Source organism: Thamnophis elegans, chromosome 5, assembly GCF_009769535.1.
Source record: "Thamnophis elegans isolate rThaEle1 chromosome 5, rThaEle1.pri, whole genome shotgun sequence".
Classification (NCBI taxonomy): Eukaryota; Metazoa; Chordata; class Lepidosauria; order Squamata; family Colubridae; genus Thamnophis; species Thamnophis elegans.
Genome location: NC_045545.1, coordinates 12,340,046 through 12,366,126, shown reverse-complemented (window position 1 = coordinate 12,366,126; position 26,081 = coordinate 12,340,046). Strand labels below are relative to the sequence as shown.

At 41.0% G+C, this 26,081-nt stretch overlaps 1 protein-coding gene across 1 annotated transcript in view; it reads left to right on the top strand.

Annotated features, from left to right (window-relative positions):
- The first annotated feature begins 810 nt into the window (after positions 1-810).
- Positions 811-26,081, top strand: part of BRDT (bromodomain testis associated) — a 43,187-nt gene continuing 17,916 nt past the window's right edge. Inside the window, exons 1-8 of the mRNA XM_032217711.1 lie at positions 811-817; positions 4,033-4,286; positions 13,582-13,719; positions 14,775-14,904; positions 17,003-17,160; positions 19,298-19,633; positions 21,642-21,770; positions 22,754-22,930. Of these exons, the coding sequence (XP_032073602.1) occupies positions 811-817; positions 4,033-4,286; positions 13,582-13,719; positions 14,775-14,904; positions 17,003-17,160; positions 19,298-19,633; positions 21,642-21,770; positions 22,754-22,930 (1,329 nt within the window). The remainder of the gene's footprint in view (positions 818-4,032; positions 4,287-13,581; positions 13,720-14,774; positions 14,905-17,002; positions 17,161-19,297; positions 19,634-21,641; positions 21,771-22,753; positions 22,931-26,081) is intronic.

Here is a 26,081-nt window from a genome sequence, read left to right as displayed (position 1 = left end):
AGATGGCTACTTTATAGTTTAATGGAGTGTTTCTCAACCTTGCCGACTTTCAGTCCTGTGGACTTCAAGTCACCAAGGTTGAGAAACACTGGTTTAAATGTATTGTAAACACATAGGCAAAAGGATGCTGAGTCTTCGATCTAATCAGAAGAGCTTTTATATTGATTTTTTTTTCTTACACATGATAAACTAGGTTTTAGCCATTGGCTGAGTGGCTTACAATATGTTAGGCCAAAGTGAAACCATGTTTTCCTTGAGTATAATGTAAAAACTCAAGTCATTTTAAACATTCATCAAATTTCTAACTTGAGACGCCTTGAATTTGTTTTAATTTCATTTAAACCAGTCATCAGGTTTTCCAATGAACAGCCAACCCTGTTCAAAGGTTTATGCTAGTGGTATTAGACAGTTGTCTCAAGAGGTGATGCAACCCAGAGGTGGGTTCCTACCAGTTCGCACCTATTTGGTAGAACCGGTTCGTCAAATCTACTGAACCGGTTAGAAGAGGTTCCACCAGTGGACCCGGAAAGCAGGTCACACCTACAGAGGAGGTTCCAAAATTTTTTGAAACCCACCACTGGTCCTTGGATATGATTATTCTACACTATCATGCTCATATTTGTAAAACTCAGTGCCTCTGTGAAAGGTAAGGATGACTACTGCGTTTGTGGTGCAATCAGAACATTGGGTGTGTTGAAGATGCCTTTTAAAAAACAAGTTTACATCATATTCTTCTGCATGCCAGTGCTGTGTGTGAGGTAATTTAAGGTGGTTCTGACAAGTGTCATCTGCATCTCCATATCCGGTCACATGGGCGGTAAGCCACTCCCATCCGGTCACATGGGTGGCAAGCCACTCCCACAAAGGAGGCCACACCCACAGAGTAGGTTCGAACAATTTTTGAAACCCACCACTGATGCAACCTGACCAATCTTGTTTGCACTCAGAAGTTCAATGGGGTTGGGACTTTTTAGCCCACAGATGGAGTACTTCTGGCCAAGCCAATTAGGACTAATAGGAGTTGTTGTCCAATAACCAGAAGGTAACTATATTTGACTAAATGTGTTCCACTAATAATTGTAACTGAAGGTCATTATGGTATTAAATAGGAGAGGGAGTGGATATTTTAAGATAGGATTACTATCATTTTGATTATTGATTTAGCATTTGTAGTTTTCATTTGAATGACAGGCTCTCTTTTTTTTAAACCAAGAAATATCCACGCCTCAGCCATTATCTTTATTACACAAAGTCCGATAAAATAAGAATTTCCTTGAGTTTAACCTATATCCCTTAGTGTTTTAATATCTTCATTAACAGTTGCTTTGATTTAATTCTATTAAGTTTCTTAGTACCTTTTAATCCTCACATAATTGTGAGCTCAATTTTCTCCTTTGTACTTGCTGAATGTGGGCTCAGGTTAGGCTTTGAATCCATATCTGAATGGCTGATTGTGTTAATTAGCTGACAAAACCTCTATTTTGTTGGAAATTTGAAGTAGCTTTTAATACTATTGCTCCACCAGCTTTGGGCTTACATTAATACAGAGTTATACTAGCTGGTGAGCTGCTTCATGCTGTTCTCATCCCTTGAGTGATCTCATGCTTTCCTCAAACCAATGGTTGGTTTGCTATGTTGTTTGAACCCTTTAACCTGTGGTTTATTCAGAAAACTATGACCTAATACAGTGCATCAACTGGATCCATAAGCATTTGCTAGGCTAAACATAAGACTACAGAGAAAATGCATCTCTCTAATTGAGAGCTGGTTTTATGTGGGCTTAGTACTAATTGGAAATGGTGGAATATCTAAATTTGCACAACATATATAATCAATAATTTGCACCCATTATTTGTGTTCTTCTGCCTCAGAACTTGGAGGTAGTTGTACAGCTGAGTGCCTACCATAGTTACGGTTAGCACAATATGTTCACGATATGTTGAACTAAATCAAATTACTTAATGAAATGTATGAATTCAGCCTATGGCTTTTGCCATCTCCCCCAGTCAAGTCTTACCTTGTGTGGCAGCTCTATCATTTGAGAATGGTCACCTGAAAGAGTACTTTCCTCTGTCTTGAATGACACATATTGAACTTAAGATTGAAGAAAAGATGAAGGTTCCTCAAGTTGAGATCAGTTCTTAAAGACTGTTCTGGAAACTCTCCCATTGCTTTCTTAGCAATCGTATAAAAGTGATTTGTCTTGTCTTCTTTCATTTTGATTCTGATTTGCTTTTTTCTTCAGATCAGCCATGGTCAGCTAAACTTTACTATATTCATGACTTATTAAATGTATTTTTAAAAATCCTTTTTCATTTTTTTCCCAACATACCTTCTATCACATATATCTCTCCATCCTTTTTTCTAAGTAAAAGTAAAAAAGTCCAAACTGTAACCTTTCATGACATGATTTTGTTCTAGTCCACTGCACATTTTCGTTCCAGATTTGGGAACTCTTCCAATATAACATTACCCTTATTATGACATATGACCAGAATTGAATCACAGAGTTCTATAAAGATAATTATAATATTAGAAAGTGCTTTTGATTGTTTTCTTAAAGATCCCCAAATACAGCATCTAACTTATCCATATAATCTACAAAATATTTTATTGATTAGATGTATATACATTGCTATCTCAATAACATTTTTACTGAGCTGTACCTCACACAAACTCCAAGGACCATTTCTTAATTAATTACTGTAAGGTCAGTGCCTATTTATATGTATGTGGAAATTTTGAATTATTTTGCCACTTGTGCATCACATATTTTTCTATATCGAACTATATCTGCCCCTTCAATGCCCATTTTCTCCAATGTGAAGATATTCTTTTGGAACTCTTTAAAACAAAGAACTGAATATCAAAACACATTTTTAGAAGAAGATCTGCACTTAGTGTTAACCAAAAGCTCAGGAAGTAGTAAAGAATATATTTTGCAACGTGGATGGTATAATGAATTTTAGCTGGATGGCAGAGAAATCTCTCCAGGTAGAGCAGATACATAGTTTGATCAGTCTCCCTAGCATAGAAAATTCTATGGCAGTTGAGAGGACAGTTGGGAGACTCAGAAGAATGACAAATCTATTTCAAAATAGCAAGGTTGCCTACTATGTATTCCACACCATGGAAAATAGCTCATGGTATAACCTCTGAAGTATTACAGTAAAAGTAATTAAGATCCATACAGAGTATTTCCTGTCCAGTACGTACATTTTTCTTCAGCTGCTCAGAAGCCTTCATATCCTGGAGTTCTTGCATAGCCAACAAGATGCTTGCTCTTTGTTTAAGAGATCATTCATCCATTAATAAATGTCAAGCCCTGGGGAAATCAGGAGATTTCAGGCAGTTCAAATAAGCATGAAGATTTATAGCAAGCTTAAGCTCTGTACAAGAATCTGAACTACTAATTGTCAACGGAAATGGACAGTAGTTAAGGGTAGAAGGGGTTCAATTTGGAATACAAAGAGACTTAGATCTCTTGTAGGCATTGTAGCCATGACTGATGATGTATTTGACCCCTCCCTCTGGATCAATCTGGTCATCTGCTACAATAATATTCCAAGCCTGTTTTATGCAAAGATGTAATACAGAGGTCTGTCCGTGTTGTTTTTTTCCTGGCTTCCTTAAGATTAAAGAAGTTTTTCAAAACGATATTGAAGAGTTCCTAAAATATTTGCATCCTCTGTAATATACCTTCAGTTTAAGTCTGTCTGGTAAGCAGGTTTTAGTACCATTTCAATATCAGTGGCTAAATTCATGCATCCCATTAAATCCTATTGTCTGTTGAATAAGCCAAATGGCTTGATACAAACATTATGCTCAAATATAAGCTCTTATTTGAAACTATCTTTACATTCACTCTATATACTAGGTAAAAATTGAAACATATTCGGATTTACTGTTTGACAGAGACAACAATGGGTCATAGATAAATGTTATATATCCTTGTTGTGTGGCCTAACCAATAAATCAGTGAGATAGAGACCAATGAATCAACTGGCCTTTTGAAACTCTTTTTCTTTACAGATTGTCTGAAGGAGATGGAGGAAGCAGATCTTTTTGACATCAGAAAGCCATCAGGAATAAAGATGGCTGCTTCAAACCCACAGCATATGACAATTATCAATCCTCCTCCTCCAAATTACATCAATCTTGAAGGAACAGGCTGCTTAACCAATCAGCTTCAATATTTACAGAGAACGGTCATGAAAGCAATGTGGAGGCACAACTTTTCTTGGCCATTTCATCAACCTGTAGATGCTGAAGGCCTAAAACTTCCAGTAAGAATTTCCAGTCATTTGTGTCTGTGTGTACAGAAAAGCAATGTAGTTTCATGTAAAGTTTAATTGTTAAGAAATTTTGGTAATATAAATGCACACTGGTCTGATCTATGGAAAATTCTCCAAGCAAAAATGAAAGCTAATATAATGCTTCTTTTAAAAATAATGACAGATAAAAACAAGGTTAAGACTTGTACCAACAGCAGGAAGTAGTGTATAACTGTATAAAATAGTACATATAAATATATTGCTGTATATGCTGCACATGGTCAAGCCAAGCCAATCTCAATAGAATCTTCCACCATCTTCCAATGTAGGACTTCATCAAACAGAAAGTCTATTTTACTTCAGTCTGAATGACACAGATTTCCTTACCAGTCAAGGGTAATCATTTGCTAAAGAGATGCAATGCAGCACAGGCCACGTGTTATATCCTTAGCTGCTTTCCCCCAACATTGCAGATACCCCATTCTATCTCAAGACATAACCTGCTTAGTATTACAGCATTTAACTGCTGAATTTTGAAGCATGGGTGTCATACTGAAGTAATTGCTATACAATTACGTAAGACAGAGATGGAAGTCTGTCTTTTTCCAAATTTCTGAACTATGGCAGTCAGCAGTACTGTATAGCCAATAGTGAAGGATGCTGGGAATTATAGTTTAGCATCATCTGAGAGCTACAGGTCCCGCTTTCGAGTGTAAAAAACTTAAGAGCTATTTCTAATATAATTTTACAATGTGCCATAAAACATTACCACTTTTAAAACTTATTACTAACAGAATTCTAGTATAAAATTCTCGTGGCTATGAGAAGCCCAAACCAAACCCTACTACAAGTATGTGCCATTCAACCAGCGTGACCCGTCAAAACCGCGGTAGACAAAAGCGCGCTTGACGAAAGCGCGTACCTGACGTCATCAGCAGCGCGACAAAAAAAATTAAAAATAAATTAAATTGAAATTAAAATTAAATTAAAGCAAGCTGATTCACATAAAGGTAAGGGTTAGGTTTAGGGTTGGGGTTAGGTTAAGCGTTAGGGTTAGGTTAGCGTTAGGTTAAGGGTTAGCGTTAGGTTAAGGTTAGGTTTAGGGTTAGGTTAAGGTTAGGGTTAGGGTTACGTTAAGTGTTAGGGTTAGGTTTAGCGTTAGGTTAAGGGTTAGCGTTAGGTTTAGCGTTAGGTTAAGGGTTAGGTTTAGGGTTAGGTTTAGGGTTAGGTTTGGGGGGGTTAGGGTAAGGTTTTCGCTTTAATTTTAAATTTACCACTCACAGCGCGATGTTTTCATCGCGCTGTGATGACGTCACGTACGCGCTTTCGTCGAGCGCACTTTTGTCTACCGCGGTTTTGTGGTGGAACCTCAACCAGATGTAGTTTTTTTTATTCTTTGACTATCTGCAATCCAATCAAATTTAACTCTCCTGCATATGATCTAAATCTCCTTTTAAAAAATTCATTTATTTAAGTATGAAAAACTAGGAATGTATACAAAGGTACTGTAAGGTCCAAAATGTACTCAAGTCATCAAATGCCAAAAAGAGGTTTAAGCAGAGGCTTGGGGAATGTAACAGCTTTTATTTTGGCCAAGAAAACAGCTGTGTTCCACAGCATACAAGCAGCAAGCATACAAGCAAAGGCCACACCTGGGAAGAATGTGGCAAACATCTTATACATTCATGTAGCCAATCAGAGACAAAAGTTAGTTATCCAATAGCAATAGCAATAGCAGTTAGACTTATATACCACTTCATAGGGCTTTCAGCCCTCTCTAAGCGGTTTACAGAATCAGCATATCGCCCCCACAGTCTGGGTCCTCATTTCACCCACCTCGGAAGGATGGAAGGCTGAGTCAACCTTGAGCCGGTGAGATTAGAACCGCTGAACTGCAGATAACAGTCAGCTAAAGTGGCCTGCAGTACTGCACCCTAACCACTGTGCCACCTCGGCTCATCCAACCCTGGGCTCATGTCCTTTTTATCTATAGAGCATTCTTTGTCCATGCCTTTCTTATCTATGCAGCATCCCTTGTAGCCTTGTGTGTTCGTGCTCTCCTTATCTATTTGGACTCAACCCTGGGCAGCTCCTTGTTCTGCCCTTGTTATTTATTGAGCAGGATGTTCCTGAGTAGTTCTTTGTTCTGTCCTCCTTATCTATTCTCCAAGGTTGTGTCTAGCATCAGCGGGGAAGCAAGGAACAGAAGAGAGATAGCAGGAGTTAAACTAATTCTTAACAGAAGCAAAATAGTAAAGTAAGTTTGTAAGTTTGTAAGTTTAATTTTATTTATAGGCCGCTCAATCCCGAAGGACTCCGGGCGGCTTACAGAAGGGAAGAGAAAGCAATAGCAATAGCAATAGCAGTTAGACTTATATACCGCTTCATAGGGCTTTCAGCCCTCTCTAAGCGGTTTACAGAGTCAGCATATCGCCCCCACAGTCTGGGTCCTCATTTCACCCACCTCGGAAGGATGGAAGGCTGAGTCAACCTTGAGCCGGTGAGATTAGAACCGCTGAACTGCAGATAACAATCAGCTAAAGTGGCCTGCAGTACTGCACCCTAACCACTGCACCACCTCGGCTCATCAAGAAAATAAAAGAAAGTAAAAATAAAATGAGACAAGTTAAAACAACACAGATACATTCATTTCAGTCGGGGCTGGACCTCAATAATGAGGTCAACAGCCCCAGGCCTGCCGGAAAAGCCAGATCTTGACAGCTTTTCTGAAGGCCATGAAGGTGGGTGAGGTCCGGATTTCAGGGGGTAGTTCATTCCAAAGGGTCGGGGCAGCTACAGAGAAGGCTCTCCTCCGGGGAGCCGCCAGCCGACATTGTCTGGCTGACGGCATCCGAAGGAGGCCAACCCTGTGGGATCTTACCGGCCGCTGGGAGGAATGTGGCAGTAGGCGGTCTCGCAGGTATGCTGGTCCTAAGCCATGTAGGGCTTTAAAGGTAATAACCAACACCTTGAATTGCGTCCAGAGACCAATGTGTAGCCAGTGCAGCTCGCGGAGGATAGGTGTAACAATATCGCTCGCGCAGCTGCATTCTGGACTAGTTGGAGTCTCCGAATGCTTTTCAAGGGTAGCCCGTTGCAGTAAAGATTAAACTAATTCTTATTACTATGTCCCTATTACTATGTCCCTTCAGTATTAATAGACAATATCTGTAGGGCAGCATTGAACTGTGGCGTCCTTGGTACTCTCTGAGCTTGGTTATTTGCTTGCAGATATAACCAATTAGGTAATATCAGTGCTAGTGGGTGTGGGGTTGCTCTCTGTTTATAACTTGGCCTGCAGTATTGGTGGGTGTATGGTTTTCTCCTTGGTAGTCCTTTGATTAGAGTATTATTTTTTGTTTGATTATAAGTTTGAATGTTTGTCTCCTTGGTAGTTTCTTGATTAGGACATTGTTTTCTGTTTGGTTGTTAGTCTGATATTCAATCCCTGTAGGTTGCTGGATGGGATGTGTCCTGATCTTTTTGTTTTCTTCTTAGCTTTTTTAGTTGTCTCTTTTGAATACTGTGTAAATGTGGTTTATCTCTATGTGGCTGGGATAGCTGAGTGCCAAACTTCCCAGAATGCTCTAGGGGTTTGGGGGTCTTTTTTGGGGGGGGGGGATTTAGCTTGGTCTAGGATTCTCAGTTTCCCAGTTGAAACTATGGTTGAGTCTGTCTATATGCTGAGATTAAGGGGGCTATAGTGAATCTGAGTAATTTTGTCAGCAAAATGCTGTGCAAATCGGTCACTGAGACAACATAGGTTTAACAGTTCGGATTATAAGACGCACCGGAGTATAAGACACGCCAAGATTTTGAAGAGGCAAATTTTAAAAAAAGTTTTTGCACTCTGCAGATCTCCCCAAAATGGCCCAATTTTTGTGAAAACGGGCCCATTTTTTGTCAAAAAAAAAAGGGCATGCATAGCCTTTAGGAGGCTTGTAGAGTGTTCCTGGGGACTGGGGGGGGGGGCAAAAAGAAACAAAAAATGAGAATGGGCCCATTTTGTCAAAAAAAGGGGCCTGCATAGCATTTAGGAGGCTTATAGAGTGCTCCTGGGGCTGGGAGGGGGCAACAACAAGCAGCAAACTTCCCATTTTTCACTCATTTTTGCCCTCCTCAGCCCCCAGGAGCATGCTGGAAGCCTCCTAAAGGCTATGCATGGCCATTTTTTGCAAAGAGGGCAGGGTTTTGGGAGGCCAAAAATGTTGTATTCAGTGTATAAGACGCATCCAGATTTTCACCCTCTTTTTGGGGAGAAAAAGGTGCGTCTTATACTCCAAAAATATGGTAGTTTATTTCATTTTATTTGATTTTACTATTGTCACAGGGGTCAGGTAAGAGATCTCAAATCTTTCTCCTTCCCAATAATGAGTTGCTAATGCCAGACAATGCTATTGGATGATAGCTCTCCAACACAATAGGGAAGGAGAGGTAGATACAATCTGCCTCCTTATTGCCACACCATAATTCCAACAGGGATACCTACCATGCTTGATAAGATTGGCTTCTTGTCTTTCTCCACCAGTGCTTCAGGTGTCATTTTTGGTATTTTATTTCCTGGATGGCTTCAGTAAACTGAGGCAAAATTTGGGATCTTCCCCTAGAAAGAGGCCTCTTGGAGCCAACAATGTTCAGTACTTAGTTCACCTCCTGTTGCTAGTTCATCAAGCACTGAATAGAACTTTCTGCCAAGAGAGCTGGTGATTTCTCTAAACACTTTTTGAAAGCAGTGAGATCCATTAGGTTCTTCTGGTGGATCATTCAAATAGGCTGTTGGCAGCTAACAATAGGGCGATCCAAATAGGATATGTATGCCTAGCAATCACAGATGGAGCCAAACAAGATTTGAAGAAAGGAATCTTAATAGAATGTTCCTTCCAGTCTATATATTTAAAAATGGCTCTGTCTGTGTGCGTGTGCGTGTACCAGCATAACTCTGGAATGCCTCGAGCAATTTCAGCCAAACTTGGTACACAGATGACTTACTCTCTGGAAAAAAAATATTGTGGGGGATAAGACACCTCTAAAACCCTTCTAGGTGTGTGTTCTGTTAAGATACAGCCTGCTGTACCTTAAAATGGCTTCTACTATACTGCGGTAAAATGGCTTCTACTGTACAGCACAGTGGAGTTGCCGTGGTAATGGCTTCACAGTACTCCACAAGGGGGCTCCCTCTAGTAAGGGGGAAAATCCAACATTAGAAATTACATTTGGTCTGGACAGTTTCCCCCTATAAATAAATAACTAGGCAATACCGGGTTATCAGTTAGTCATCAATAAAGCATCTTATTCTTCTTTACAGGCATTATGCTGCATTGAAATTACTAACGGCTTAGACTAGTTACCATAAATCAGCACCCTAGGTGTGATTCATGTACAGTAATTAGTACTCCTCAGTCCATACATCAGAGGTGGGTTCCTACCGGTTCGCACCAGTTCGGTAGAACCGGTTCATCAAATCTACCGAACTGATTAGAAGAGGTTCCACCAGTGGACCCGGAAAGCAGGCCACACCTACAGAAGAGGTTCCAACATTTTTTGAAACCTACCACTGCCATACATGTAATTTTTAATTTTTTTTTTCTTAAAATGTGTTGCCCTATATAATGTGGCAGTCCCTTAGTTCATCTATACAGATAGGTCACCCCTGCTACTAATAACTGGTTCTGAAGTTCATTTATATTCAGGCTTCTCTTGTCTGTTCTTAGCTGTGCCATAATACATCTGGACCATTGGGCCTTTACAAATCTTTCTACGGCTTTGGTTTTTTTCCCCCCCAGTAAAGACTAAATCCCTCAGACACATGCCCATTTTGGATTTCTGACAAATTCAATTTGTCAGTGTATCCAAAAAGTGCTCTCAAAGTGACTGCCACCTTGCATATCTGGTGTTGGACCTCTAGAGAAACTGTCACTTGTGCTTAATATAACAATTTAGGGTTGGAAGTTACCACCGGGCCTGTTCTGCCTGTTTGTATATTTCTCAGACAGACACTTTAAAAGATTTTGTTTTTGCATGTAAAATAGAGGTGGGTTCCTACCAGTCCGCACCAGTTCGGTAGAACCGGTTCGTCAAATCTACCGAACGGGTTAGAAGAGGTTCCACCAGTGGACCCAGAAAGCAGGCCACACCTACAGAAGAGGTTCCAAAAATTTTTGAAACCCACCACTGACACACATACACACACACACACACACACAAACACAAACACACACATACACACACACACACAGACTCACAGAGAGAGAGAAAGAGAAAGAGAAAGAAAGGAAGAAAGAAAGAAAGAAAGAAAAAAAGAAAGAAAAAGTGAGAGAGAGATGAAAGAAAAAAAGGAAAAAGGGACAGAGAGACAAAAGGAAGGAGAGAGAGAGAGAGAGAGAGAGAACACATGGCTGGCAAACCACTCCCACCAGGTCACATGGCCGGCAAGCCACTCCCACAAAGGAGGCCACACCCACAGAGTAGGTTCGAAAAATTTTTGAAACCCACCACTGACACGCCCGCGCACGCACACACACACACACACAGACAGACAGACAGACAGTCTCGCACAGAGAGAGAAAGAGAAAGAGAAAGAAAAGAAGAAAGAAATAAAAAAAGAAATAAAGAAATAAAAAGTGAGAGAGAAATGAAAGAAAAAAGGAAAAAGGGACAGAGAGACAAAAGGAAGGAAAGAGAGAGAGAGAGAGAGAGAGAGAGAGAAAGAAAGAAAGAAAGAAAGAAAGAAGAAAGAAAGAAAGAAAGAAAGAAAGAAAGAAAGAAAGAAAGAAAGAAAGCACATGGCTGGCAAGCCACTCCCACCAGGTCACATGGCTGGCAAGCCACTCCCACAAAGGAGGCCACACCCACAGAATAGGTTCGAAAATTTTTTGAAACTCACCACTGATGTAAAACTATTACACTATCAACCTTGACTTGTTCACTGTGGCAGATTTTTTTTGTCTATGGGCCTTTAAGAAGACTTAAAGGAACAATAGGAAATGTTTTTTTTTTAAAAACCTACTTTTCTACCTACTCTATACCAGTGTTTTTCAACCACTGTGCCACGGCACACTAGTGTGCCGTGACATAGTGTAAGGTGTGCCATGGGAAAATTACTTTATATATAGTCAATATAGGCACAGAGTTAAATTTTTTTAACATTTTCTAATGGTGGTGTGCCTCGTGATTTTTTTCATGAAAAAAGTGTGCCTTTGCACAAAAAAGGTTGAAAAACACTGCTCTATACCTTCTACATCAGGGGTGTCAAACTCAAGGCCCGCGTGCTGGATCCAGCTCCCAGGATGCTTAGATCTGGTCCGCGGGGCTAGTCTGGAAATATCAAAGGACCGGCCTGTTTTTGGCTGGCAGGGTGCTACAGGACACCATGGAGGGTGAAAATGGGTTACCTGGGGCCTCCGCACAGCCCGTTCTCAGCCGGCAGAGTAATGCAGGAGGTCTGGCTTGGACTGGATTACAATTATGTGGCCTCAAGTAAGTGCCCGATCTGTATAGAAAACAAGCAACATCCTATGTTAATACTACAGTTTAACGCCAGATTTTACATGCTGTAGGTCCATTTAATCTATAATCAACAATCTATTATGCATTTTATATTCTGTATTCTATTCTGTATCTATAATTGACAGCATTTTCTATTTACTATCCTGGGAAATTTACCTCTGCTGTTAGATCATGTTATTTATCCTATTATATTTTTATTCTTAGTTGAATAATAAAAATAAAATAGTATAAATAGCTTTTCTGCCTAGAAAAGCAGTTTACTATTAAACAAAGAGGTACAAATTTAGAAATAAAATGTTTAGTGGAATATGAAGAATAAGTAATAAATGTTTTGTCAGTAATATCTGGTAGAAGAGATAGGAAAATGGTTATAGTAAAGAACTGTGGAAAGAAAGAAGGGGGGAAAGTACATCTTGAGCCTGTGTCAAACGCTTACCACGCCCACCATGCCTACATCCCACTCCGGCCACCACCACCCCGGGTCTCCGAGGTCAAACACATCCTAGATGCAGCCCTCAATGAAATCGAATTTGACACCCTGTTCTACACTAATAATCCCTAGAAATCTGCAATTTTCCAAAACTCAGGATATACTTAAATGTTCTGACCCTCTCCTCTGTCCAGCAACGAAAGCCGAGACAAGCTTAACTAGAATGTACTTTTAATAGCAAGAAGCCAAAATCTCGGGGGCGGAAAGCCAAGCAAACAAACAGATAAGGACCTTGGCAGCAAGTCAGACAAACCTTGGCAGCAATCCAGCCTGCCAAGTTAGTTACAACAGTTCTCTTTAGTCAATGCGTTGACTTCTGCAAGAGGGGCGTGTCACAAGCAGTCTATTTTATAGCCTGGAGAGGAGCCTAATGACCACTAGCTGAACGCAATTACCTCCTGTAATTGCGTAATTGTTCCTGACGCAGTAGCTCTTCGGTGGCGTGCATCCAGGAACAACTCACTGCTGGCTTCTGGATCACTCTCCCTTGTCTCTTCCCCACTGGTCCAAGGCTCAGGCGCCACCTAGTGGCCAATCAGTCTCTCTGCGCCCTGCTCGGAGTCGGAACCCTGTCCAGGGTCCTCCACATCCTCCAGGGCTGACTCATAGGGCCCCTCGCTGTCGGAGTCTGGTGGCAGCTCCAACGGCTCCTGCTGGGCCACCACACTTAAGCATCATTAAAATGAGACTCCTGAAGGCCACAGAAACATAGTGACACTGTTCCTTTGCTGTTTGATCACAAATGATGTATGAGCTGGCCATGATTACAGTTTGAGAATCTTTTGTGCCCACACTGCTGCTTATTGGGAAATTACCTTTTGGTGGAATTCAAGTACAGATCATCTTTGACTTACGACAGATCATGTAACAACTATTTGAAATTTTAAAAAGATTTTACAAATCTAAAAAAAAATTAAAACTTGGAAAAGAGACAAATGAAATTCCCCGATTCAAACATTACTTTGATCTTACTGGATATTGGTAAGTTGCTGTTGTCTTAGCCCCTATATGATTGTTCGCCATTAGCTTGTTTTGAGGGAGGTTACTTGAATTTTCCTTTTATAAATGTAATGCTTCTTAATCCTTGTATTTACTAATGATTTAGGTATCAGTAAGACCTTGGTTGATTTATTGTTTTATGTTAAAAATTATTGCAGGCAATGACATTGATCACATGAGAAATCCTTCTCAATCTCCCCATATTCATGTCACGTATGTAAGTCTTGGACTTACAAACTATGCTCTTTAAATCTACAATCCTCATATGTTGTTGTTTTTCCTCTGCTTCTTATTTCTTTTAAAAACATACAGGATTATTATAATATTGTAAAAGAGCCCATGGATTTGACTACAATTCAGAAACGTCTGGAACATCAATACTATACATGTGCTGCAGAATGTATTGATAACTTCAAGACAATGTTTGCAAACTGCTATTTATACAATAAGGTATCTACAATGGATGACCATATCTATAAATATAAATATTTGTGACAAACGTTTGGATGGGATACAGTTAGTCCTTATTTAGTGACTGCTTTGTTAACTGTTCTCAGTTTCGATGATTGTGAAAAAGTAACTTTGCAACCAATCCTCATATTTACAGCCATTGTACATATGTAAAACAAAGGAAAGCTGAAGTAAGATTATAAGCACAGTCACAGTTTCATTTAGTGACTACTTCACTTAACAAATGAGCTGCCAGTCCAAATTGTGGTTGCTAAATGAGTACTACCATGTTTCCCCCAAAATAAGATAGGGTCTTATTTTCTTTTGGCCACTGAAATAAGCACTAGGCCTTTTTTCGGGGAGGTCTTATTATTTTTGAGGTGCAGGAGGCAGCGAACGTGGTCACCTCATGGCTGCTGCTGTGTTGCAATATTTTTGGGGAGGGCTTATTTTCAGGGGAGGACTTATTTTCAGGAAACAGGGTACCTGTATTTGGGCTTCTTCAACACCACTTGTTGCCGTTATGAATTGGTGAAAATTGAAGTAATAAACAAGCCTTTTCCTTTTTCCTAGTTAGTTTTTCCACTTGACTATTAACCATTTTATTTCTTTTATTGCTTCTCTATTTCTTGTTTTATTTTTCTAGCAGCCTGTTTAATCATTCCTATTCACCAAGAAAACATGCACATTTTGCCTGAAAAATGCATTTGCAGAAGCTACATAATGATTTGTCTCAAACTGTCTCTTTTACCTCTTTCCACCAATTTCTGTCAATTATCTCAGCATGTGGATGGGGCTGATCTTACTGTTTTGATGAGAAGTTAGACTGGTGTCAGTGATTCTTAAGTTCAAACGTGTAAATAAAACCTCCATCTGAAAAATACTTACAGTCCCGAGTGACTTCTAAAAAATTTCAACTTTTAGTATAACGAATATTTTCTTACACATTCAGAGAATTGAGGGCTTCTATACCCTGAGTAGTATAGTGGTAAGATCTAGCAGCTTTATGAGCAATTTTACCTTGGACAGTAATAGGCTCCAACATTATCTTGCAGCCTGGTGATGACATTGTTTTCATGGCCCAAGAACTTGAAAAAGTATTTCTGCAGAAAGTTGCCCAGATGCCCCCAGATGAGAAAATAGTGGTGACCAATAAAGGGAAAAAGGGGGAAGGAATCACAGACGGTAAGAAATGCTTGACTTGATATTTCTAAACAGATTATATTGCTTGCTAAAGTGTTTTTTTCTAAAATCTCAATAGCTGGGCAGAAGCCTCTCAAAATGCAGTTGCTTGGGGGGCGGGGAGTATATGGTGACTGTAGACAGTTTGGTATTTGGTCTTAGCAGTTTTTGCTGAATTACTGAAGGATAAAGAATACTGCACTTTTTAAGTTGAAATCCTCGAATAGCTCATGAAATTAAGGTGGGCAACCATATACCAATGGATGGAAGAGCAGTGAAACGTATTGTACTTTTAAGCCACCTGATTATAAATAAAAATTAAACATTGATCCTGTATATTTACATTTGAAAACACAATGGTGTCTTTCATAAGAACGTCTCTAAATTATTTTGTTATTAAACAGGATTAAGATAAAAGAATGGATTGGTTCCATCACTTGAGCATAATTCTGTACAGTAATAATCGAGCAGACCATGTTTTCCACATATTCTAGGGTTACTACTGGTACTTTCTTCTTCTCTTTCTGTCAAACTGGTTTTTCTTTCTCTCTTCTTCCTTACACACTAAACTCCTAAAGGGAGACCAGATTATTTTTATCCAACGTCTGACTTATTTATTGGTATTAAAGGTTTTTTGGCATTAGAGCCTCAATTGCTAGCTCATCCCGGTAATTCTTTCTCATGGGTTTCTCCCATTGCCTGATATCATGCATAATAAAGCTGCACATCATACCCTAGTTGCTAACATTTTGTAAAATATAACTACATCTTTGGTACTTATAAGATAATCATCTGCATTCAAATTAGCCATGATAATTATCTTCTATTAATGTGCCATTCTTTAGATACTACGGTAATATACTATTTGGTAGAAGCATTATCATTTAGGAACCAATGACCCAAATGGTGTTTCTTGTTTCGGTCATATAAATATTAAATATCCAGTTATATTCCTATTGGAGTCTATAGCACTCGGGTCTTGTCTTGTTTCATGCTAAAGTAAAACAGTGCCGAAATGGATAAATTAACAAAAGAAATACAGGGAAAGGAAGAATCAGAATTCTACCAGATATGGGATAAATGGTATAGGTGGATGGAGGAAAGAAACAAGAAGCAATGAAAGAATATAACAACACTCAAAAATAATAGTTATGAGTAAAATAAGAGGGTGAAGAATGGTGAAATCAAATCAGGACGATAGCTGGCATATAGACTGTAGAACGGAAGAGAAAAAAGGAAATGATATGAAACTATATGGGTTTGTGGAAATACCATCCCCAAGAAAACATAAACTGAGATTTGAAAGAGACACTTATAACGATAGAAAAGGGGAGGGAAGAAGGAAGGAGAGGAGAGGAGGAAGGAAGTAGAGAAGGGAGGGAAGAAGGAAGGGAAAGGAGAGGAGGGTGGAAGGGAGAGAAAGAGAAGGAGAGATAGTAGGAAAAGAAGAGGAAGAGTGGAGGAGAGGTAAGGGAAGAAGAAAGAGGTAAGGAGAGGTGGGTGGAAGGGAGAGAAAGAGAAGGAGAGGAGGGAGGGAGGGAGAGAAAGAGAAGGAGAGAGGGTAGGAAGGGGAAGAGAGAGGGTAGGAGTAGAGGAGAGGTAAGGGAAGAAAGAAGGGGAAGGAGAGGAGGAAGTAGAGAAGGAAGGGAGGGAGAAAAGAAAGGGAAAATAAGGTGATGTTACAACAGGTGCTAGGGATGGTAAACAAAGCAATCCAAACTGTACCTTATAACCTTTTAAATAGAATAACAATAGTATAAGAATGGCAAAGAAAAAGAATAACTATGTGAATGTATACCTATAATTGTATGTAAGAGAATAAATGACAGTAAGAATATAAAGCACAATATAGGTAAACAATATTTAGTTATAAATAGCTAAGTATAAATAAATATAGAATTGTTCATGCTAAAGTAAAACAGATTGCCGTGGTTATATATAAATGCTATAGTTTACATTTTAGTTATTATATAAGATAGTATAGTCTTGTGGGCTATGAAAGCCGGAGGGGGGGGGAGGATCAGAATGGAGAGTCTTGCCTCTTTATGTGTGAATGCTACTAGGAGCCCATCACTAGTACACTGTCACTTTGTTTTATTAGCTGCTGAGCAATATGATGCCAAAAAATCACAAATTCAGCATACAAAAAAGTCCAGAAAAACCAAGCCGTTCCAAATGAAAACAGTGATCCCACAACTGCACACCGCAGAGCCTTCTCCTTCTTTGAGTGTCACACCAACATCTGAAGCGGTTATCAAAGTAAGATGAAATATATTTATATATAGTTCTTTGTTGTGACTCAGCAGAAACCTCCTGTGAGTTGTTTCGGGATTCAGGGCTGACCGACTCACAGGAGAGGATAACAAGCAGCTGTGGCTCGTTAGGATCTCCTTCTGCGGATAAAACACTGATGGTGCCATGCCCTAGTTGCAGAAGTCAACGTTCCGTTCCGTTCCTGTTCTAATCAACATTCCCCGTTCGTGTTCATGATTCAGAGAAACCAACTTGGAGAAGTGGTTTGCTGTAAGAGTTCGTTTTTGCATTTGCTGCTTAACTTTTTTGCCAGAGCCTTTTATCTGTGTTTATTTTGGGCTCGCAGCCAGCCCGAGCCGAGACTGATAAAAACATTCCTTTGAACATTCTGCCTGGCTGTAGTTTCTGAATGGGCAAGGTGGGGGTCAGAACAGTTCTTTATATTTAGGAGCTGTGAGGTTGATTGCACGTTGACTTCAACGTCTTGTTTAGGAAATGGAGAGTAGAAATGGTCACAGTATGGAATCGCATGATAAGAACTGGACTGAAATTGATTTAGAGCACGATTATCCAAACCTTTGCCTTGCTTGGGCCTCATTAAGGAAAGAGAAATCATTTTGTGCTGCATACAAAATATATACTATACCAGTAGTTAATGTATATAAATAAGAAGCTTCTTTTATTTTCATTTTTTAAATTATCTTTGGGGGCCACATTATTAGCTGTCCAGGGTCTCATATACCCTGTAGACTGTGAGTTGGACATGCCTGATTTAGAGGGCATCACCTTGAGGAAGACTGTTTTAGATAAGCACTCATAGCTCGAAGTAGCTGGTCTTTTAGAGGTAAAGAGGTATATGTCTAGTAGGATCAGACTGTACAAATGTAAATATTAAAATAGTATACTGTTCTGACCCCCCTCATCCCACACCAACACACACTCCAAGCCAAAGATAAGTTACGGCATTTAATTAACAGACAGACAGGTCCTTGGCAGCAAACCAGCACAGACAAGCTTGGGCAGCAATCCAGCACAGATAAGCCATGGCAGCAATCCAGCCTGCCAAGCTCACAATAATGTTCTCCAACATTCGTTCCTGCGTTGACTTCTGCAAAAGGGACGTGTGCACAAGCATTTCTTTTATAGTCTGGAGAGGAGCCTAATTACCACCAGCTGAGTGCAATTACCGCCTGTAATTGCTTAATTGTTCCTTATGCCTATTAGCTCTCCGGTGCCAGACATCTAGGAACAAGTCCCTTGGCTCCTCCCCACTGCTGACGTCCGGATCACCCTCCCTTGTCTCCTCCCTACTGGTCCAAGATTCAGGCGCCTCCTGGTGGTCAACCAGCCTCTCTGTGCCCTGCTCTGATTCGGAACCCTGTCCAGGGTCCTCCACATCCTCCAAAGCTGACTCATAGGGCCCCCTCGCTGTTGGAGTCTGGTGGCAGCTCCAATGGCTCCTGCTGGGCCACAACAGTATACAATGAGGAAATTTTATATCCATTCATATACTCATTTTGTATTTTTCTCCTTACTCTCTCACTCTCTGAAACAATGGTACACTACAGTGTTTAGGCCAAAGAATAGTCTATAAATCTGAACATTTTGAAAAAGTGTTTTTTACATACTTGAAAAAATATTTTTTTATTTTATTTTGACAAAAAATAATGAATGGCTTCAACTAACATATTAGTAAGTTTCTTATAGCATCTGGGGCAGGGGTGGGTTCTGGCAGGCACTATTGCCGGTTTGCTCGTGGAGGGAACCGCGTACATGTGCACGCTTGATGTGCAATGGGCATGCATGTGCAGTGCTGTTAAAATTGTTCTGCGCTTGCGCAGAACTGAAAAAAGAAGATGGTGGTGCCTATTGCAGGGCATAAGGCGGCTCCTGTGGAACTGGTTCGGGGGCGTGGCAGGCCTGGGTCACTGCCGATTCCAGCGACCCAGGCAGCCAAACCACTACTGATTTGGCCGAACCGATCCAAACTGGTAGGAATCCACCACTGATCTGGGGCAAGAGGAGGATTTTTTAAAAAGCTACCTATTATAATTAAATTTTGACTGTCTTAGTCCAAGGATCGTAAACCAGATTTTAAATGTACAATTCTCTCTTTAATAAGCCATGTTCCTGTAATGAAAAGGGTGTGAAAAGGAAAGCTGATACCACTACAGCAACCATCACTGCAAGCAGCGAATCTTCTCCGGCGCTCCTCGAACCCAAAATAACCAAGATTTCCACCGGAAATGAGTTCCTGTCCGAAGAAGCCTTATCAGATTCGTGGCAGCCAACTGAACCCACGGAAAACATACAGCTAATAGAGCCACTGGAATACTGTAATGAAATTCTTATAGAATTGATGTCAAACCAGCATGCGGCTTACGCTTGGCCATTTTACAAGCCAATAGAGAGCGCTTCCTTGGACCCTGAAGAATATCTCAATATTATTAAATGTCCTATGGATCTTGGAACAATTAAAGTAAGTGGGGTTTGGCATCGTAAATGGAATTGATTGCTCTATACAGGTGGTCCTCCACTTACAACCAGTTGCTTAGAGACTGGTCAAACTTATGATAGAACCAGGGGTGGGTTTCTTGCCCCATTCCAACCAGTTTGTTTGGAACGGGGCCGGCGGCGTTCTCGTGCACGTGCGCGGTGCACGCATGCGTACTAGCGTCTGCGCAACGCTCCAGCTGCTCCTGGAGGATCACGCAGGCGCTGTATGCGTCCTGCGCATGCGTGGAAGCGCAGAACTCGTCAAAACCGGGTAAGGACCACGGGCGGGTGGGCGTGCCCTTCACCGTTCCCGGAAGTTACTTACTTCCGAGTTCGCCGACCAACCGGTTCGCAGGGACCGCCGCGAACTGGTTGAAACCCACCCCTGGATAGAACCAAAAAAATGGTATTTACAATCAAGATTCAAAGTTCCAGTGGTGGTCCTCCTTGACAGTCGTGTGATCACATTTTGGTTGCTTTGCAACCAGGCTGTATTTACAGTCATTTGCATCATCCTTTGGTCACATTACTATGATTACCTTTGCTGCCAGAAACCAGCATGCTTAAACAAACCACACATTCACTTTATGATTTCAGCATTCATTTAACCACCACTGCAAAAAGCACCACTGCAAAAACCACCACTCATAAAACTTTGAGTACAACCACAAACGGCACAACTTACAAATGTAATTCTGGACTCCAATAATGACATAAGTAAAGGACCACCTGTATATTATGTCATTTTAAAATCAGTGTGTCAGGTAACAGTCGGATAAGCGTCACTTTTCTGCATTAGCACCAATCTCTCATTTTCTGTACTATCTGGCATCTCAATAAAATTTGTGAGACTGGAAGAATGTCTCAGCCTGATTTGAATCAAAGTATTGTCATGTAAGAGGTGATGCCATTGTAGTTATTCATTGCATTATCTTTGTATAAAGTAAAACAAAATATGGGAGCATCGTACTGGTGCAGAAACCAAAGGCTTGGTGCAGATCCTGCGAAAGTGAAGGCCTGATAAAAGATGAGTTTTAAAAAATAGTAGAAAAGCAAGATATAAGGCGATATGGAATAGGTAATCCACAGGTGTTTCCAGCTGTTGCTGAATAGTTTATAGTTATAATTTATAGTTTTATTGATTTGTATGCCGCCCACTCCTGAAGGACTCCGGGCGGCTTACAATAAAACAAGGGAGGGGGGAATAACACACAAACAACATTAAAATATACAACAATCACAATCTCCGGGGGGCTGGATATATCGAGGGCCCAATGGCCTGCTGGAGCTGCCAGGACTTAACAGCTTTGCGGAAGGCCGGGAGGGTAGTAAGGGTCCGGATCTCCACGGGAGATCGTTCCAGAGGGCTGGAGCTGCAACAGAGAAGGCTCTCCCCCGGGGAGTCGCCAGCCAACATTGGCTGGCAGATGGAATCTGGAGGAGACCTAACCTGTGTGATCGAATCGGTCTATGGGAGGTGATCGGCAGGAGGCGGTCTCTCAGGTACCCAGGTCCGATGCCATGAAGGGCTTTATAGGTAATGACCAGCGCCTTGAAGAGGATCCGGAGACTAATGGGTAACCAGTGCAGCTCACGGAGGATAGGTGTAACGTGGGTGTACCTGGGTGCACGCACAATCGCTCGCGCAGCTGCGTTCTGGACCATCTGGAGTCTTCGAACACTCTTCAAGGGCAGCCCCATGTAGAGCGCATTACAATAATCCAATCTTGAGGTGACTGAATAGAGGTGTGGATATCAAATTGGGAAGCCTATTCAGAAATACTGTCTCTTGGAAAGTAAAATTAAATATATTTATTCTATGGGAACATAAGATGTGTTGTAAATGTGAGGCTAAATAATATGTTAACCCCAGTGACCATAAAACTTGACACTTTGTGTGATTTTGCTTACTCAACCTTCTCATTCAGAGCACTGATATCTCTATATTGCTGTAAGATACCTGACTGAAAGAATTCTTGTATTTTTCACAGAACAAACTGGACAATTGTGAATATAAAGACACCCAAGAATTTGCTGCTGATATCAGGCTAATGTTTATGAATTACTATAGATACCATTCTCCAGATCATGAAATAGTGTCGATGGCAAGAAAACTTCAGGTGAGTTATGGGGGAAAGTAATACATTTCTGGGATCCTAGTGAAATTACAGTAAGTGTTGTTGTTCAACATAGTATATAGCTGAGAATTGTTGCTGCCTGAAATAAAGATTAAGTTACCCTCTTGAGTTCCATTTATATGAACCTGCCCAACTGGCAATTAAATTGAAATTCTATACTGGTTATCATGCAATATCCTCCATTACAGCCAAGAGTGGGAAGATCAGCTTGTGAATGAAGGGCAAGCTACTTAGTACCGTACACATACACCAGAGATGGGTTCCTACCAGTTCGCACCTATTCGGTAGAACTGGTTCGTCAAATCTACCGGACCGGTTAGAAGAGGTTCCACCAGTGGACCCGGAAAGCAGGCCACACCTACAGAAGAGGTTCCAAATTTTTTTGAAACCCACCACTGCTAAAGGGTTACGGGTGCAAGGATCTTGTAACTTGACAGCTTTAAGACTTGCATGCTTCAATGCCAGAGTTCCTGAGCCAATGTGACTGGAGGAGGAATTCTGGGAGTTGAAGTCCACAAGTCTTAAAGCTGTCAGGTTTGAAGACCCCTAGTTTTTTTTCTAAAGGGTTAGGGGTGCAAGGATCTTGTAACTTGACAGGTTTAAGACCTGCATGCTTCAATGCCAGAGTTTCTGAAAAGCTACTTGGACCGAACTAAGTACTAATTCATAATTTCATATCCGGTCACGTGGGTGGCAAGCCACTCCCACAAAGGAGGCCACACCCATAGAGTAGGTTCGAACAATTTTTGAAACCCACCACTGACATACACATCTGACATACACATCTCTTCTCTAGCTACTTAATAGCACATCTATATGTCCTCCATTCTTTATTGTGTGTCAGACACCACTTCTGGATTTTGCTTATTTTTTTGGTGCTCGTGCAACATAGCACTTTGGGTTAAAAGTCCTAGACTGCAGTCATGGAGAAGGTTTTTAAATCTAGCTACCTTTCTTTTGTGAAGGATGTATTTGAGATGATGTTTGCCAGAATTCCAGATGAACCACTTACTGGTAGACCTCTGCTGCATTCCACTACAAGGAGCCCCACTTCTGTATCCAGCGATAGCAGCTCTAACATCTCATCTGATGAAAGCTCTGAAAAAGAACAAGCGAAACGCCTTGAGGAGCTCCAAGATCAAGTAAGTGGCTGTGTACATAGTTCTGTCAAAAGAAGAATTTGGGGTTCCAACTTGAGCCGCGGTGGCGCAGTGGTTAGGGTGCGGTTCAAATCTCACCGGCTCAGGGTTGACTCAGCCTTCCATCCTTCCGAGGTGGGTGAAATGAGGACCCAGACTGTGGGGGGCGATATGCTGACTCTGTAAACCGCTTAGAGAGGGCTGAAAGCCCTATGAAGCGGTATATAAGTCTAACTGCTATTGCTATTGAGCAGGGGTTGCGGAAGAATACATAAAAATGAGGTCCAGACAGCTGTGAAAAAAGAATTATTTATTCCCCAAATCAAAGAGATTTGCCCACAGAGAAAATGGAGCACAGAGGGATTGTTTTATAGGGGGTCCTTTGTGTGGGCTTGATGGGCATCCTGGTTCTAGTGTGTGACACATGAGGTGTGTATGTGTTGACCCTGGAGAAGAGGTTGATTAAATCAAGCGATGTGGATTGAGTCTCTTTGTTTGAACTGTGGGCATTATAATTACGTTTATATTGTGTTTATTGAGTTTTGTGTGCTTGCTTGTGTGTGTTTACAATTTGAAATAAGTGTTTAATAAGACACTTTTATTTTGGAGACCTGGATTAGTTAACATATATGATTCCCTATCCAATATTTCTAACATAATTATATACATTTATAAATTCTTCCCACAATTCCACATGGCTATATTTTGCTTCCATTTGTGCTTAGTGAAAAAGATGGGATCATTTGTGGGTGTAAGGGGAGAAAAAAATGTGTAAGAAGAGAGAAAGAACTGTGTTGAAATCACTTCCATATCGAACACAGCTAATAGGAGATAAGAAATTAGGAGATAAGATATTTAATTACATTAACATTGTCTTATTATAGAATCAAGGCATTTCTGTATTTTCATTCCTACTTTGTGAGAAAAAATTATGCATTTGTTATGTAATTTCACAACACAATGAGATCACTAGTCTATTGCATAATCATGTATAGCATGAGCTTTTTAAAAAGTCAACAAGATATAACTAGAGCCACTTCACTCATTATACTACAGCTTTGCTTACTTAATCATCATGAGTTATAAGCCTAACCAGGTATATAAGAGCAGAAAATCAACCCTACAGGAAGGCTGAAATCTACTTTTATTGAGAGTGGCTACAGTAAGTTGGAAGCAGAGGTGGGTTCCTACCAGTTTGCACCTATTCGGTAGAACCGGTTCATCAAATCTACCGAACCGGTTAGAAGAGGTTCCACCAGTGGACCCGGAAAGCAGGCCACACCTACAGAAGAGGTTCCAAAAATTTTTGAAACCCACCACTGGTCCTTGGATATGATTATTCTACACTATCATGCTCATATTTATAAAACTCAGTGCCTCTGTGAAAGGGAAGGATGACTACTGCGTTTGTGGTGCAATCAGAACATTGCGTGTGTTGAAGTTGTTTTAACGCAAACCAAAGATGCCTTTTAAAAAACAAGTTTCCATCATATTCTTATGCATGCCAGTGCTGTGTGTGAGGTAATTTAAGGTGGTTCTGACAAGTGTCGTCGGCATCTTCATATCCGGTCACATGGGTGGCAAGCCACTCCCATCCAGTCACATGGGCGGCAAGCCACTCCCACAAAGGAAGCCACACCCACAGAGTAGGTTCGAACAATTTTTGAAACCCACCACTGGTTGGAAGCCCCTTCTTATACTCCTAGAATTAGAGAGGTGATTGTGGACTTAAGGTTTGTTTCACACCTCACCTGCTTTGGTAACAGATCTTCTATATTTCCATCAAGGTCATCTTCTTTGCTATTTTCAGAACCTGACCTTGTACATCAAGGCACCGAAGGAAAGCAAAAGGAGTGTTCAGGTGTTTTTAAATAACATTTATTTAAGTAAATGCTTTACTTGGGCTCATTCCAGCTGAAATATTTATTAGTAAACAATTATGTTCTGTGCTAACCTTTCATGCTGGCAAGGAGACATAATTAGGAGGAAGGTGCCAAGATAGAAAATGCTGTAGCTATTGAAACAAACCTTTGCTTTGCTTTAATACCTGCTCTTCTCTTTGGCAGCAAATATCACTTTGGGCATTTTTCTCCAGCAAGATGTTACATTTTTCCCTTTAAAAAAAAGTCTATACGTGTTTCATAATAGTTGAAGTTGCTCTCCAGCTAAACAAGAGCCGTATTTTACCCCGCACACCATCTGTTTGTTCATAGAAACTGTGTTAGTTCCTAAATATTACTGAACATTCCTTTCTAATAGAAAAACTAGAAATGGGAAACGAAGGGATGAAAGATTTAAACCACACTATATGGGATCTCATCTCAGTATTCTTGGACTGCAGGCTAGTGAAGCAAATAAGAGGAATAATTTGAAGAAAACACCCACTAGCCTTCTTGATTATTTTCTAAGCTTCCCTACTAGCATTCAATTTTAATTTGTGGCTCTTTTGAATAACCCGGTCTAGTCCAAAATTTAGAAAACTTTACCCAAAAGGGGGGGGGGATTCTCAGCCATAGATCCTAGCAGTTTCTTATCCACTATCTATCAGTGACGTGCGGTGAGGTTTATGGTTGGTGAGGCAAGAACCCGGTGGCGGCGAGAAGCAGCATCCCCGCCGCTGTCCCTGACAGAGGTGTCTCACATTTATGTCCGCCATAGACGCGAGACGCCTCTGTTGGACACAGCGGTGGGGACGGAGGAGGTGGGAGTGAAGCGGCGGACATGGCGGCGGCAAGAAGCAGCGTCCCTGCCGCTGTCCCCAACATCTGTGTCCGCCATAGACGCAAGACGCCTCTGTCGGACACAGCGGCAGGGACAGAGGAGGCGGGGGGTGAGGCGGCAGCTGGCAAAGAAAGGGGAGAGGAGGAGGAGGAAAGGGAGAGGGGAGCAGGATGGGGCTTCCGGTGGAGGGGAGAGGAGAAAGGGAAGGGGGGCACAGCAGGCAAAAGAAAAAAAGCTCCAGCCCGCTAGCAGAGGTGGGTAAAAGACCCACCTCTGCTGGCGGGCTGCCCCTCTCTTCTCAAACAAGGCTGCCCTCCCTGCCTCTCCCCCTTCCCTCTCTTCTCAAATTGAGAGAGAGTTTGTTTGAGTGAAGTGAAGAAACAAACACACGCACACACACACACACACACACAAATTGCTTACAATAAAAAAT